General features: G+C 53.1%; 1 protein-coding gene across 1 annotated transcript in view; it reads left to right on the forward strand.

Moving 5' to 3' along the window:
• The first annotated feature begins 7,233 nt into the window (after positions 1-7,233).
• ric8b (RIC8 guanine nucleotide exchange factor B) overlaps positions 7,234-12,476 on the forward strand; it is a 90,626-nt gene continuing 85,383 nt past the window's right edge. The window contains exon 1 of the mRNA XM_072484886.1: positions 7,234-7,410. Within this exon, the coding sequence (XP_072340987.1) occupies positions 7,318-7,410 (93 nt within the window). The 5' untranslated portion in view covers positions 7,234-7,317. The remainder of the gene's footprint in view (positions 7,411-12,476) is intronic.

Raw genomic sequence — 12,476 nt, forward strand, 5'->3', positions numbered from 1 at the left:
TGTAAACCGCACTTCTAACGGCCAGACCGAGCGCACCTGGTGAAGGCCTCCCGCCCCTTTGAACGCCTTAGCATGGACTTCAAAGGGCCCCTCCCCTCCAGCGACCGCAATTTTCTCAATGTGGTCGACGAATATTCCAGATTCCCCTTCGCCATCCACCGTCATCAACACCATCTTCGCTCTGTTCGGTTTCCCCGCCTACGTCCACAGCGACCGGGGATCCTCATTTATGAGCGATGAGCTGCACCAGTACCTGCTCAACAGGGGCATTGCCTTGAGCAGGACGACCAGCTACAACCCCCGGGGAAACGGGCAGGTGGAGCGGGAGAATGGGACGGTCTGGAAGGCCGTCCAGCTGGCCCTACGGTCCAGAAATCTTCCGGCCTCCCGCTAGGAGAAGGTCCTCCCCGATGCACTTCACTCCATTCGGTCGCTCCTGTGCATGGCGACTAACGAAACCCCCCATGAACATCTCCTTGCCTTCCCCAAGAAGTCCACCTCCGGGGTTTTGCTCCCAATGTGGCTGGCAGCTCCAGGACACGTGCGCTCAACAAGGTGGACCCGTTGGTTGAGAGGGTACAGCTACTCCACGCAAACCCGCAAAACGCCTATGTAGCGTACCCCAACGGCTGCCAAGACACAGTCTCCCTCAGGGACCTGGCACCAGCTGGGTCCCCACACACCCCTCCCCTCTGCCCCGGCGCCACCCTCCCTTCCCCAAGCGCACATCACCACAGCCCCCGCTCCAGGACAATCCGTACTCCCCTTGGTCCCACCCGGGGATGAATAGGATGTTGACACGCTCCCGGAGTCACCGACGACCGAGCCGACGCCTGACCGATCAAGGCGCCCGACTGTCTAAATTTGTAACCTTCTCTGAAATTTTAATGACATCCTGTATCTAAATAGTTTTCCACCACCCCCACTGGACTCATTTTTAACAGGGGGTGAATGTGGTAGTCACCACTGTTGTATTATATTGTATATACTGCACTGCATACGAGGGTATTATGGTAAGGCCCCTGCACTACAGGTACGGGGGTAGATCATTGCCTGTTGGCTCCGCCCAGTAGGCGGAGTATAAATGTGTGTGCTCTCCGAACTGCAGCCATTTCGGCAGCAGCTGTAGGAGGCCACACATCTCTGTGTAATAAAGCTTAGATTACTCTCTACTCTCGTCTCGTCGTAATTGATAGTGCATCACTACCCGAATTAGGACAACCACAGTCCAGGCAAAATAATTTTTTTTATTTTGCAGTGTGGATCTGGTGACTTCTAGTTTCATATATAAAAATAAATGGAACGGAGGAAGATTGGTTGAAGTGTAGATCCTGGGAGCCAGGAAAAAACGAATTGAGGGGAAAAACCGATGCTGTGGACACATTTTTGATGAAGACTGAGACTTGGAACTCGTATGAAGAGGGGTTTCAACTTTATTTCACAGTGAATCAAACACTGGAGGACCTAAAGTTTGCAACATTTCTAGTTCGGTAGGGCGCAAAACTTTTATGCTAATACAAAACTTAGTTCATCCAGCAAAACCAGGAGAATAGACCTACAATGAATTACTGAAAATTCAGAAGGTCATTTCTCTCCAAGTCCGATTTTAATTGTAGAAAGGTTTTGTTCCCATCACCGTGGTCAGAAAGAAGGTGAACGCATTTTACAATCCGTGGCGACCATCAGAAGGTTAGGAAAATACTGCAAGTTCGGTGCAACACCCTTTGTGATAGGCCGGTATGTGGATTCTGCAACAAAGCTTTCAGAGGAAGCTTCTTACTGTAAGCAACTGAACTCTCAAATCTGCTGTAGATGCTGCCACGTTTTTGGAGCTAGCAACAAAAGAGGCTTCACAGATAGAGCGAAGATGCACAATATTGGAGACCCAGCAACAAGTCTGCAAGAGTACAACCATGTCATCAATGTGCACAAGTTGGACACTTGAGTGGGGAATGCTGGAGTAGAGACAATAAGTGTAAGAACTATGGCAAAAAAGACCAAATTGCCAAAGCATGTTGGGCATGGAAAACTTCACCAACACCAACGATATCTAAGAAAAAAAACACATCCAAGCATACTAGTCAAGTCTATAAGATAATAGACGAGATGGTTAGCACTGCTGTTCCAGGGACAGCAGTGCTAACCTTCTCGTCTATTATCCAGGGACCCGGGTTTAATTGCTTGGGTGACTGTGTGGAGTTTTCACCGTCTCCCCGTGGCAGTGTGGGTTGCCTGCAGGTGTTCCGGTTTCCTCGCACAGTCCAAAGATGTTCAAGTTCGTCGAATTGGCCATACTAAATTTCCCCTTAGTGTCCAAAGATGTACAGGTCCAAAGATGTCCAGGTCGTGGCCGCCCGCCGATCGGAAGCCCCCGATCGCGGGCCTGGACCCCGTGGACAACTCCCGGAGTCACATCCCCCCTGCCTCCCCACCAGGACGTCAACCACGGCCGGTGGGACTCGGCGGAACTTGGCGGGAGTTCGGCCCGTTGCCCGCGGAGAATCGCTGCGGGGCCTATTTCAGCGGCCTCCGATGGGTACCGCGGCGACCGCGCGGGTGTGTTTGCCGCAATTCACGCCACATCACGGGCTGAGAGAGTCCCGCCCCTGATATCTTCATTCTTTCTACCTTTGCATAAATGTTTTTATGTACCTAGTTTTAATAAATGAACCCACAACATGTTTATCCCTTAGGAGTAATTGGTGCCTTTATTTCATTATCAAAACACAACATAGTGTTCAGCGGTGGTCAAATAGCCTGGCGGCAAGATTTAAAAATAAATAAATTTAGAGTACCCAATTCATTTTTTCCAATTAAGGGGCAATTTAGTGTGGCCAATCCACCTACCCTGCACATCTTTTGTTTGTGGGGGCGAAACCCACGCAAACACGGGGAGAATGTGCAAACTCCACACGGACAATGAACCAGAGCCGGGATCGAACCTGGGACCTTGGCGCCATGAGGCAGCTGTGCTAACCACTGTGCCACCGTGCTGCCCTCTGGCGGCAAGATTAAGTAGATTGTGTTACATGGCGTGAGACAACTGCCGATGTTTTCGTTAAATAGCAACCAGTTTGCAGCATCAGAGAGTGTTAAAATAACAGCTGGGTGACTGCACAGAAAAGCTATGAAGACGCAGTGCAGGGATAGTGCTCAAGTAAAGAGCTGGTAAGCAGGCAGATCCCTCATGGTGAGATTATAGCGCACAAACTGTAAAGGCAGTGAATGGGACAGTGCGTCAAGAGGACCAGCAGTAGGTTAGTTCTGTCAGGGAAGGCAAGTGATTGAGGGAAAGTCAAACAAAATAAATGCAAAGCCGCCATAAAAGTCGGGCCAGAGAAGGTTTTGATTATAACGGGTGGCTTCAGAGTTGCTGAACAATAAATTGAATAGAACAAAGAGGAAGGTCAAAGGGATATTGTCCAAGTGCCCAGAAAATCCCCCAGTTTGAATTGGGATGCAGCTGACCTACTGTCCGAATTCAACATATTTAAACAGTTTACAGAGCTATGGGTTTTTAATAAGGGTTGCCTGAACCAGACACAAGCCATAAAATATAACCCAGCAATTGGGAATGAAGGTCTATACAGGCTGAACATGTTGGGATGCACAGCTGGAGAGCTAAATCATCTACAAAAGATATGGAGCGGGATTCTCCATTGGCTGACACTGAAATCGAGAAACGCGATTGGGTGGAGAATAGGTTCCAACACCAAAATCGCGGCAGGTGCCGATTTAACGCCAAATCGCAATTCTTCGTCACCTCGATAGCGGTGTCAATGCGGTCCGGAATGCACATACCATAAGCACCTTTTGCATATCATTAGCGGGCCTGACCCGGTATTCTCCAAGGCCTCCACGATTCTCCGCCTCTGACGGGCTGAGCTCCTGATGTCGTGATTCACTTGAGCTTTTAAAAATCATTAAACCTTCATTGTGGCTGCTGAGGGAGAGAGAAAAGAGGTAGGACACAGAGAGAAGAGGTTGGACACAGAGAGAAGAGGTTGGACACAGAGAGAAGAGGTAGGACACAGAGAGAAGAGGTTGGACACAGAGAGAAGAGGTAGGACACAGAGAGAAGAGGTAGGACACAGAGAGAAGGGGTAGGACACAGAGAGAAGAGGTGGACACAGAGAGAAGAGGTAGGACACAGAGAAGCATGACCGTGAGCTGCCGGGCCAGACACTGGCTGGGATGGTGGGGTGGGGGCCTACTGGACCGGGCATTGACGGGGGAATGGGCCGAGTGGCAGGGGTGACCTCCACGGGACTGGGGTGGTATCCAGTCATGGACCGCTATTGCTGCAGCCTGCAAGGCAGCCATCTTGTTGTGCACCCCATTGAACACCCACCTTGGCCGCTGATTCTGCCGAGTGACCATATGGGTTCCCCCACCACCCCCCCCCCCCCACCCCACCTGACTTCCATCTACATAGTAGACAAAAGACTAGTCAACAGATAGTTGACAATGATACATCAACAACTAGTGATTAGCTACAGTGCGGAACAAGGGCCAAACAAGAACAGCACAGGGTGTCGTCAATAGTGTTCTTACAGGGAACAGATAAGTCCAAGGGAGAGTCATTGAGGAGTCTGGTAGCTGTGGGGAAGAAGCTGTTCCTATGTCTGGATGTGCAGGTCTTCAGACTTCTGTATCTTCTGCCTGATGGAAGGGTCTGGAAGAGGGAAAAGCCTGGGTGTGAGGCGCCACTGACAATGCTGTCTGCCTTTCTGAGGTAGCGGAAGGTGTACACAGAATCAATGAGCATACAACCCAGGTTAGGTGGATTGACCGTGCTAAATTGTCCCTTTAGTTAGATGGGCTTATGAGGATAGGGCGGGAAGTTGCGCCTCGGTGCAGACTTGATGGGCCAAATGGCCTCGTTCTGCACTGTAGGGATTCTTTGATCTTCTTTGATCATCGATCTGTGACATTTAATTGCAGCTTTGAAACAATGTCCTTGTGAAATACCCACATCAGAAGAGTTAAATCCGAGATTTTCAGGTGCAAAATTCTTCTTAAAACCTGATGCCGAGTATGGCTACTGGTTGGTACATCTCACAGAAAGGTCCCAAGACTGTACTACATTTTGTACCTCTTTTGGACAACACTGTTTTCAATGACCTCCTTTTGGGTTATCAGTTATCCAGGATCATCTTTCAAGCTGACGTGCTTTACAGGATTCACCTGTATTATCAAGGACAGTGCTGTTGTAGGAAGAACAAAGCAAGAACATGACCATAATCTGCACTTACTCATGTAAGTGGCATGTAATGAAGGTTTGGTGTTCAGCAGTCTGAAATGTGACATTAACTTCTTGGGTTCTATTTTTTCTGGTGTTGGCATACATAACAATCCAAGTAAAACAGAGGATATTAAATTCATACCAACATCTCAAGACAGGCGATCTTTAAATATTTTTAGGTCACCTTAATTCCTTGTCTCCATACATTTCTCCGTACATTCTCAATTTCTCTCAAAAATCTTACCCTTTAAGGGAATTGTTCAAACTCGAGTGTTGGGTGAGAAAGTGGGATAAAGGTAACATCACTGAGGCCCAGATTAATGTTCTGGGGAAATAGGTCAAATCCCACACTGGTGGAATTTAAATTCAATTAATAATCTGACTTGAAAAGCTAGTCTCAGTAATGGTGATCATGATAAATATCACTGATCGTTGTCAAAACCCATCAGATTCACTAATGTCCCTTGCAGAAGGAAATTTGCCATCCTGACCTACATGTGACTTCAAACTCACAGCAATGCTGTTGACTCTTAAATGTCGTCTGGAAGGGCCTAGCAAGCCATTCAGTTCAAGGGAAGTTGTGGATAGGCAACAAATGCTGGCCTCGCTAGAGACATCCGCATCCCAAAATATTACATTACGTATTATACCCCGACCCAATCCCAATTACCCCTATCTGAATCTTCATTAAACTCCAACCCAAATCTATTTGCACTCCTGACCCAAATCTCTAATACACTCGCGACCCAAATCTCCATTGCACTCCCAACCTGACCAAATCCCTATTACACCCATGAGGCAACCCCCATTATACCCCTGACCCAGCCTCCATTATACGTCTGACCCAACCCCCATTACACCCAACTCTTCATTACACCCCTGACCCAACTCTCCATTACACCCCTGACCCAACTCTCCATTACACCCAATCCAACCCCCATTACATCTCTGACCTAACCCCTATTACATCTCTCATCCAACGTCATTACACCCCTGACCCAACCCCCAATTACACCTCTGACTCAACCTCCAGTATAATGCCATTACACCCCTGACCCAACCCCCATTATAACCCTGCCCAACATCTATTACACCCCTTTTTAAAAAATAAATAAATTTGGAGTACGCAATTCATTTTTTTTCCAATTGAGGGGCAATTTAGTGTGGCCAATCCACCTACCTTACACATCTTTGGGTTGTGGGGGCGAAATTCATGCAAACACGGGGAGAATGTGCAAACTCCAATGAAGAGTGACCCAGAGCCGGGATCGAACCTGGGACCTTGGCGCCATGAAGTTGCAATGCTATTCACTGTGCCACCATGCGGCCCTACCTATTACACCCCTGACCCAACCCTCAATATAATTGTGATCAATCCCCCATTACACTCCTGACCCAACCCCATTACACACCTAACTGAACTCCCATTACATCTCTGAGCCAACCCCATTATACCCGTGACCCAACATTAGAACCCTCGCCAAACCCCAATACACCCAAGCCAACCCTCATTACATACCTGACCCAATCCTTATTACAACCCTGACCCAACCCCCATTACAACCCTGACCCTGGGCAAGGGTAAATGAGGGGGCGGGGCACTTATCGGTGTGAGTGTTGTGTGCGGGCTGTTGCCAGGGTGACGGGAGGGGGCGGGCATTTGCCGAAGTCGCGGGGTCGTTGCCGAGGAGACGAGGGGGATGGGACGGTTTCCGAGGTGACGGGTGGGGGCGGGGCAGTTGCCGAGGTGACGGGTGGGGGCGGGGCAGTTGCCGAGGTGACGGGTGGGGGCGGGGCAGTTGCCGAGGAGACGAGTGGGGATGGGACGGTGACCGAGGTGACGGGTGTGGGCGGGTCAGTTGCCGAGGGGACGGGTGTGGGCGGGTCAGTTGCCGAGGGGACGGGTGTGGGCGGGTCAGTTGCCGAGGTGACGGGTGTGGGCGGGGCAGTTGCCGAGGTGACGGGTGTGGGCGGGGCGGTGGCCGGGGTGAGGGGTCAGGGCGGGTGGAGCTTCTCTTCAGGTTCGGAGACCGCTCTCTAATCGATGCCCAGGCTCGGTTTTGGCCTCAGCGATGGATCCGGACCCGGCGGCGGCTCTTCTGGCGGCTTTGGAAGGTGGCAGCAAGGTGGAGATAGAGCGGGTGCTTCAGGAATACAACCGGCAGGTGAGCGACGCGAGCTGGAGTCCCGGCGCCAAACTGGCGGCACCGACTGAGCGCAGAGAGCAGATTCCACAACCCCCCCCCCCCCCCAAACCGAGGAAGACATCATCCCCCAAACCCCCCGGGAACACATCATCCCCCAAACCCCCCGGGAACACATCATCCCCAAAACCCCGGGAACACATCATCCCCCAAACCCCCCGGGAACATATCATCCCCCAAACCCCCCGGGAACATATCATCCCCCAAACCCCCCGGGAACACACCATCCCCCAAACCCCCCGGGAACACATCATCCCCCAAACCCCCCGGGAACACATCATCCCCCAAACCCCCCGGGAACACATCATCCCCCAAACCCCCCGGGAACACATCATTCCCCCAAACCCCGGGAACACATCAATCCCCAAACCTCCCGGGAACACATCATCCCCAAACCCCGGGAAGACATCATCCCCCAAACCCCCCGGGAACACATCATCCCCCAAACCCCCCGGGAACACACCATCCCCCAAACCCCCCGGGAACACACCATCCCCCAAACCCCCCGGGAACACACCATCCCCCAAACCCCCCGGGAACACACCATCCCCCAAACCCCCCGGGAACACACCATCCCCCAAACCCCCCGGGAACACACCATCCCCCAAACCCCCCGGGAACACACCATCCCCCAAACCCCCCGGGAACACACCATCCCCCAAACCCCCCGGGAACACACCATCCCCCAAACCCCCCGGGAACACACCATCCCCCAAACCCCCCGGGAACACACCATCCCCCAAACCCCCCGGGAACACACCATCCCCCAAACCCCCCGGGAACACACCATCCCCCAAACCCCCCGGGAACACACCATCCCCCAAACCCCCCGGGAACACACCATCCCCCAAACCCCCCGGGAACACACCATCCCCCAAACCCCCCGGGAACACACCATCCCCCAAACCCCCCGGGAACACACCATCCCCCAAACCCCCCGGGAACACACCATCCCCCAAACCCCCCGGGAACACACCATCCCCCAAACCCCCCGGGAACACACCATCCCCCAAACCCCCCGGGAACACACCATCCCCCAAACCCCCCGGGAACACACCATCCCCCAAACCCCCCGGGAACACACCATCCCCCAAACCCCCCGGGAACACACCATCCCCCAAACCCCCCGGGAACACACCATCCCCCAAACCCCCCGGGAACACACCATCCCCCAAACCCCCCGGGAACACACCATCCCCCAAACCCCCCGGGAACACACCATCCCCCAAACCCCCCGGGAACACACCATCCCCCAAACCCCCCGGGAACACACCATCCCCCAAACCCCCCGGGAACACACCATCCCCCAAACCCCCCGGGAACACACCATCCCCCAAACCCCCCGGGAACACACCATCCCCCAAACCCCCCGGGAACACACCATCCCCCAAACCCCCCGGGAACACACCATCCCCCAAACCCCCCGGGAACACACCATCCCCCAAACCCCCCGGGAACACACCATCCCCCAAACCCCCCGGGAACACACCATCCCCCAAACCCCCCGGGAACACACCATCCCCCAAACCCCCCGGGAACACACCATCCCCCAAACCCCCCGGGAACACACCATCCCCCAAACCCCCCGGGAACACACCATCCCCCAAACCCCCCGGGAACACACCATCCCCCAAACCCCCCGGGAACACACCATCCCCCAAACCCCCCGGGAACACACCATCCCCCAAACCCCCCGGGAACACATCATCCCCCAAACCCCCCGGGAACACATCATCCCCCAAACCCCCCGGGAACACATCATCCCCCAAACCCCCCGGGAACACATCATCCCCCAAACCCCCCGGGAACACATCATCCCCCAAACCCCCCGGGAACACATCATCCCCCAAACCCCCCGGGAACACATCATCCCCCAAACCCCCCGGGAACACATCATCCCCCAAACCCCCCGGGAACACATCATCCCCCAAACCCCCCGGGAACACATCATCCCCCAAACCCCCCGGGAACACACCATCCCCCAAACCCCCCGGGAACACACCATCCCCCAAACCCCCCGGGAACACATCATCCCCCAAACCCCCCGGGAACACATCATCCCCCAAACCCCCCGGGAACACATCATCCCCCAAACCCCCCGGAAACACATCATCCCCAAACCCCGGGAAGATATCATCCCCCAAACCCCGGGAAGATATCATCCCCCAAACCCCGACAAGATATCCCCCAACCCCTGGGAACACATCATCCCCCAAAACCCCCGGGAACACATCATCCCCAAACCTCGGAAACACATCATCCCCAAACCTCGGGAAGACATCATCCCCAAACCTCGGGAAGACATCATCCCCAAACCTCGGGAAGATATCATCCCCCAAACCCCAGGAAGATATCATCCCCCAAACTCCGGGAAGATATCATGCCCCAAACCCTGGGAACACATCATCCCCCAAAACCCCCGGGAACACATCATCCCCAAATCCCGGGAAGATATTCCCCCGAACCCCGGGAAGACATCATCCCCCAAACCCCGGGAAGATATCATCCCCCAAACCCCGGGAAGATATCATCCCTCAAACACCGGGAACACATCATCCCGCAAACACCAGGAAGATATCATCCCCCAAAACCCCCTGGAATACACCATCCCCAAACACCGGGAAGATATCATTCCCCCAAACCCCGGGAAGATATCCCCCAAACCCCGGGAAGATATCCCCCAAACCCCGGGAAGATATCATCCCCCAAACCCCGGGAAGATATCATCCCCCAAACCCCGGGAAGACATCATCCCCCAAACCCCGGAAAGATATCCCCCAAACCCTGGAAAGATATCCCCCAAACCCCGGAAAGATATCCCCCAAACCCCGGAAAGATATCCCCCAAACCCCGGGAACACATCATCCCCCAAACCCCGGAAAGATATCCCCCAAACCCCGGAAAGATATTCCCGGAAAGATATCGGCAAAACCCCGGGAACACATCATCCCCCAAACCCCGGGAAGATATCATCCCTCAAACCCCGGGAAGATATCATCCCCCAAACACCGGGGGGATATATCATCCCCCAATCCCAGGGAACGTATTTTCCCCCAAACCCGGGAAGATATCATCCCGCAAAACCCGGGAAGATATCATCCCCCAAACCCTGGGAACACATCATTCCCAAACCCTGGGAAAATATCATTCCCCCAAACCCCGGGAAGATATCATTCCCCCAAACCCCCGGGAACACATCCCCCCCAAAACCCCCGGGAACATATCACCCCCAAAACCCCCGGAACACATCATCCCCCAAACCCCCGGGAACATATCATCCCCCAAACCCCCCGGGAACACATCATCCCCCAAACCCCCCGGGAACACATCATCCCCCAAACCCCCCGGGAACACATCACCCCCAAAACCCCCAGGAACACATCACCCCCAAACGTCGGGACCACATCCTCCCCCAAACCCCCCGGGAACGCATCACCCCCAAAACCCCTGGGAACACATCATCCACCAAAACCCCGGGCACACATCACCCCCAAAACCCCCGGGAACACGTCACCCCCAAACCCCGGGAACACATCCTCCCCCAAACACCCCGGGAGCACATCACCCCCAAAACCCCCGGGAACACATCCTCCCCCAAAACCCCCGGGAACACATCACCCCGCCAAACCCCCGGGAACACATCACCCCAAAACCTCCGGGAACACATCCTCCCCCAAACCCCCGGGAACACATCATCCCCCAAATCCCGGGAACACATCATCCCCCAAACCCCCGGGAACACATCAGCCCCCAAACCCCCGATAACACATCATCCCCCAAACCCCGGGAACACATCCTCCCCCAAACCCCGGGAAGATGATATCCCCCAAACCCCCGGGAACTGGGGTATAGATGAGACCTGAAGGTTCAGTTAGGGCGCTCGAGAGTTACAAGTTAGCTAGGAGGAACCGAAAGAGAGAGCTAAGAAGAGCCAGGAGGGGGCATGAGAAGTCTTTGGCAGGTAGGATCAAGGATAACCCTAAAGCTTTCTACAGATATGTCAGGAATAAAAGAATGACTAGGGTAAGAGTAGAGCCAGTCAAGGACAGTAGTGGGAAGTTGTGCTTGGAGTCCGAGGAGATAGGAGAGGTGCTAAATGAATATTTTTCGTCAGTATTCACACAGGAAAAAGACAATGTTGTCGAGGAGAATACTGAGATTCAGGCTACTAGACTAGAAGGGCTTGAGGTTCATAAGGAGGAGGTGTTAGCAATTCTGGAAAGTGTGAAAATAGATAAGTCCCCTGGGCCAGATGGGATTTATCCAAGGATTCTCTGGGAAGCTAGAGAGGAGATTGCTGAGCCTTTGGCTTTGATCTTTAAGTCATCTTTGTCTACAGGAATAGTGCCAGAAGACTGGCGGATAGCAAATGTTGTCCCTTTGTTCAAGAAGGGGAGTAGAGACAACCCTGGTAACGATAGATCAGTGAGCCTTACTTCTGTTATGGGCAAAATCTTGGAAAGGTTTATAAGAGATAGGATGTATAATCATCTGGAAAGGAATAATTTGATTAGAGATAGTCAACACGGTTTTGTGAAGGGTAGGTCGTGCCTCACAAACCTTATTGAGTTCTTTGAGAAGGTGACCAAACAGGTGGATGAGGGTAAAGCAGTTGATGTGGTGTATATGGATTTCAGTAAAGTGTTTGATAAGGTCCCCCACAGTAGGCTACTGCAGAAAATACGGGGGCATGGGATTCAGGGAGATTTAGCATTTTGGATCAGAAATTGGCTAGCTGGAAGAAGACAAAGGGTGGTGGTTGATGGGAAATGTTCAGACTGGAGTCCAGTTTCTAGTGGTGTACCACAATGATCTGTTTTGGGGCCACTGCTGTTTGTCATTTTTATAAATGACCTGGAGGAGGGCGTGGAAGGATGGGTGAGTAAATTTGCAGATGACACTAAAGTCGGTGGAGTTGTGGAACAGTGCGGAAGGATGTTACAAGTTACAGAGGAACATAGATAAGCTGCAGCGCTGGGCTAAGAATGCAGAAAAGTGTGAGGTGATTCATTTTGGAAGGAATAACA

This window comes from Scyliorhinus torazame, chromosome 19 (genome assembly GCF_047496885.1).
Source record: "Scyliorhinus torazame isolate Kashiwa2021f chromosome 19, sScyTor2.1, whole genome shotgun sequence".
NCBI lineage: Eukaryota > Metazoa > Chordata > Chondrichthyes > Carcharhiniformes > Scyliorhinidae > Scyliorhinus > Scyliorhinus torazame.